We start from the raw sequence: 4,451 nt of genomic DNA, 5'->3' as shown, positions 1-4,451 counted from the left end.
TTTGAGTCAGCTCTAAAGGAAACCTGCATATCAGTTGAAGTGAGAATTCTTCCTGCTGCTGTTCACTTTGGGCGAGAACTACATTGCTGTTTCAAACTGAGTGAAGGAATTCCAGTGAAACTTGGTTATTTAATTTCCACACTGCCTGCTCACACAACATGGACCTTATCTTGGTAAGTTTATATTTTTTTATTGATTATCTTTTTATTGATTTTATTGATTTATGCTGCTTAAAAAATTTATTAGACCAACTGTCATGAAAAGAGATCTGTCAAAATTGTAAATCATCCAGCGCTGTTATAAACTGTCCTCTTTTCTGCGGGGCCTGATTGGGATTTATTTCACCTGTTTACAACACCTTTCTCTGTCTTCTTTATTATGATCTGATTTTTCCATCGAACCTGTGAGCCAGAAAAAAAATGTGTGAAGGAGCTCTGTAAGGAGACCAGCTTTAGAAAGAGGTTTCTGAAATACTTTCCTGAATGTGACAGAGTCTATGCTCCCAACCCTCTGATGGTCGTATTTAGGAAAGTATGGGGAGGGAAACAAACAAACTTCATCTTATGTGTTCTGTCTGGACGACGACTTAAATGGCTAATACTTTTAGCTTCACTACAGTTTTTTTCAGCCCTGATTTGTGTGGTATTTCGATGCATTTTTATATATTTCTATGATACTTTTGCTGTCTCTTTGTGGCTGTTTTAATGAAAAATGTCAGTCCTGTTTCCTCAACAGTTTACCTCAGATCTTCAAACCTCCTTTGTTTCAGGTCTTCCCACTGATACTTGCACTGATTTCCTGTGGACAGAGTCACACTGAGGGGACTGAACAAACTAATGGTTCATGTTACAATTTGTGTCCAGCTGGTAAGATATAATGAGGAACATTGTTGTCAATTATTGGTATAAAGTCAGTGCGAAAGTATCACATTAACTTTCCGCCTTTTCTCTCTTTTTCAGGATATCATAAAGTTGGTAACTGTGATGATCAAGTTAAAAAGTACAAATGCAAGAAATGTGAGGATGGCTTCTACACAGACATAGAAAACTACATAGAGAAATGTCTTCGGTGTGACTTATGTAATCGTAAGTATCCTGCCCAGTTTCAATTTAGTGTTACACATGTTTTCTGCTTGTGTGTTAAGGTCGATTAAAGTTAAATTGGACTAAAAAATAGACTGCTATCATCTTGTCATTTAGATATATTTAGATATATTTCAGCATAAACCTCTTTTTGTGGTGATCTTGTTTTGACAATCTTATATTTGTTTCCGACCAATGTGATGAAGTTGAAACACTTTGACAACTTAAGTCTGTCTAGGATGGGAAACCTTTCAACATTGTGTGTCACTCTTACCCTTCAGAATGTCAGTTTGAGCTTGTGCGCACTAAGATTAGAGACTTTGCAGTGCAAAGGCAACGTCTGATGTTACGTGCACTCCAATTTTAACTAACTATTAATTGTCATTGCTTTTGGTTAACGTGACTGTTAGTGTTGGTGAGGTCACCAAGGTAGTTAAAACAATCTATTTGGTGGCTGGACTTTGGGGATTTGCCTTAAGTCCTTCAAGCCCCTGAATGTGCGCTTGCATGTAGACCTGATATCAGGTATCAGGTCTGTTGTTACAAGCTATTCAGCCCCTGTACGGCTGTAGTGAGAGGTTAGGTCACATTGCCTGTGATCAGTTAGACTTATTCTGAGCTGTTATTTAACTCCACCAGAGCTCCCCTTTGTCGCTGGTTCTGTTCATAACTTATATGAGCAGAATTTATAGGTGTAGCCATGAGTTCAGAGTCGGTATGCTTTGGTTTGTCTGTCTTTGCTTTTTACGATATGGTCCTGCTGACTTCATTGAGTGACTGGGACATTTAGCAGCTGACTAAGAAGCCGCTGGGCTGACAACTGGTATCTCCAATTCTCAGACCTTGGTTTGGTAGTGATATGCTGCACCAATTCATTCGGAATTCATTCAAGTATCGACAATCCAAGAGGAGTTTCATAGTAGAAATTCTGCTTCTACAGATCTGGGCTTGGGCTACAATGGGTACTAAGTTCCTCCTAAATCAAGTGTTTCATGCATCTCTAATTAAGAGGAGATTGCAGGGCAGAAATGCTGGCAATACTATATCTTTTGGATGGCTTGGAATTCTTCTAAAATAGCTAAAGGAGGTTACTGGAAAGAGGAAGTTCTGGGCATCACTGCTTAGACTGCTGCCTCCAGGATAAGCAGTAACAAATAGATGATGGCTGGAAGTACGGCATAGATGGACATACTGTGCTTTGCTTTTTCCTCAGATGATGAGATTGTACTAAGGCCCTGCTCCTTCAATAGCAACATAGTGTGTGCCTGTAAACATGGATACTACAATTTAGGGTCTGACCATCTGAGGGAATGCATGAAATGTTCCTGTAGTACATGTCCAAGTAAGTACACTAAAAGAATGTTAAAGCATTTGATTGGTATTCACAGCAGCCACATTTTTTCATTATCAAGCATAATAACAACTTAAATAAATTCGTTCAGTCACCTCCACCTTTATTCCTTTCAGAGAACGATGACTACAAAAGGAAGTGTCTGAAGCAGACGATTGGCACAGACAAAACATATCAATTGTGATTAGATTTTGTTTGTGACTGACTGACAAGAGCACAGGACTACAAATCAATCAGAAAATAATATAGAATGCATATATTTACTGCAGTGATAGCTTACAGTGTATATCAGCACCATCATCAAATCTAAACACAGTGTCTGGCTTATAAAATGTGCTCATGTATGTGTAAACCACATTGTTATTACTGAGTTTCTGCAAAATTGCACAACTGCATGTGTCATAATCACTGTTTGGTTCCAGGGTTTTGAGTTGAAGATTGATTTTTAAAAATTTTGTTTGTATTTTTATTTTTATCTTTAGGGTTTGTTTTGATTTTACTCTGTTTTGGATTTTCAGTTATTTTTAGTATTTTGAGTCTCCAGATTTGGTTAAATTGTCAGGATCCCTGGGTTTTCCTTTGTCTAGTTTTCCCCTTTGACTCGTTATCTTGTAAATAGTTATTGTCTGCGTCATCCACCGTTCATTATCACGCCCTCCCTCACAGACGTGTGCTCCTTGCTGGGAGTTTCCAAATTCCCTAGAAGTGTGTTTTCCAGTAGTTTGTTTTGAACTTGTTTTAACTGCCAGCAATAGAGATTCTTCTTTTCTTTTCCATTTCTCTAGTCCTGGATTTGGGTCTACAACCTGCCTGTTACACAGCACTACATTATATAACTTTCTTCCTTTCTTTTTATTTTTTAATGGTTTGTTTCTGCCACTGGAAATGACCCTTTTTATCATAAGTCAAAATTTGGGGTTTTTATCTGAAAGCTCTGACTTAAAAACCTCAAAATTTCGAGTTATTTCCATTTTTGAGTTACTGTCTCAGAAATTTGATTTATGAAGTTTAGATTTTGAGATAATCTGAAATTCGCTGTTCCAATGATTTCCACACTTCATCGGTGCCCTCGCTCATCCACTAATCATTTAGTGGTAATTTGGTATCTTACTTGTCTCTGGTTTCCTTTGTTTAGGAATCACAATCTAGATTAAAATGTGCATAAATATCCCTGCCTTTGTTCTTTACCATCTTGTACTGTTTAGTCTTCTTTATGTTTTGCTCCTGTCCTTGTTTTGGATTACCAATTAACAATAACCATTTTTGGAGTTTTACTCACTGTTTAGATTACAGCTAGATTACAACACTCGTTCTTTGTTTATTGAAACTCAGTCTCTGTCTTGTGTTTTGAGTCTTTATGGATCTATAAGCGGTATGTGCTAAGATGATCTCATTTTGTTTCCTGTTTCTTGCATTGCTTTTCTGAAGACAAAACAGAATTGAAAGTCCAGAGGCTGAAAACATGCGATAACACACTCATACAAATAAACCTGTCCTTAAACCACAAGTTTGAGTCAGGTTCAAAAGAAAACCATTCATCAGCTTAAATAAGAGTGTCTCATCTCATGCTGGTGATTACAAGATTGTTTTCAACTGAGTGAATCTGAATAAAAATTGGTAAGTAATCCTGTTTGTAGGATTAATTGGATCATCTCCATGTACAATTTCAAGGGTGCTTTGAGTAGAGTTTTGTCATTTAGTGTTGTGTGAAGCTCATGTTTACATAAAGGTATACAAAGATTATGTCTTAATGACTGCAAGATAAGGTTTGTTACAAGATTTATTAATTTTTTTACAGTTGCTTAAAAGTTATCTTTTATTATGCATATTCTTCAAGGACTGTAAATCATATTTGTTGGTATCATTATTATACTATCGTTATTATTATATTATTATCATTATTGCTAGCATACATCCTCGCTGTTGTAGTTTTAGTGTTGATAATCAAACTTCATATTAGTTGCTGAAAATGTTAATGATGCAGTATTGTGTATAACAGACATGCAGGGTAGAAGAAG

General features: G+C 36.6%; 1 protein-coding gene across 1 annotated transcript; it reads left to right on the top strand.

Annotated features, from left to right (window-relative positions):
- LOC105940972 (tumor necrosis factor receptor superfamily member 23-like) lies at nucleotides 1-4,219 on the top strand. The gene is made up of 5 exons (XM_012919860.2): nucleotides 1-173; nucleotides 770-866; nucleotides 960-1,085; nucleotides 2,296-2,424; nucleotides 2,550-4,219. The coding sequence occupies exons 1-5, from the start codon at nucleotides 159-161 to the stop codon at nucleotides 2,615-2,617; spliced, it is 435 nt and encodes a 144-aa protein (XP_012775314.1). The 5' UTR covers nucleotides 1-158; the 3' UTR covers nucleotides 2,618-4,219.
- Nucleotides 4,220-4,451: the final 232 nt, after the last annotated feature.

The sequence above is a fragment of the Maylandia zebra genome, linkage group LG20 (assembly GCF_041146795.1).
Source record: "Maylandia zebra isolate NMK-2024a linkage group LG20, Mzebra_GT3a, whole genome shotgun sequence".
Classification (NCBI taxonomy): domain Eukaryota; kingdom Metazoa; phylum Chordata; class Actinopteri; order Cichliformes; family Cichlidae; genus Maylandia; species Maylandia zebra.
This window is presented reverse-complemented; position numbering and strand designations above follow the sequence as displayed.

Excerpts from the sequence above, each read along its gene's own strand:
- LOC105940972 (XM_012919860.2), top strand. Across the intron at positions 1,086-2,295 it reads TCGGTGTGACTTATGTAATC|ATGATGAGATTGTACTAAGG; the intron begins GTAAGTATCCTG and ends CTTTTTCCTCAG. Across the intron at positions 2,425-2,549 it reads TTCCTGTAGTACATGTCCAA|AGAACGATGACTACAAAAGG; the intron begins GTAAGTACACTA and ends TATTCCTTTCAG.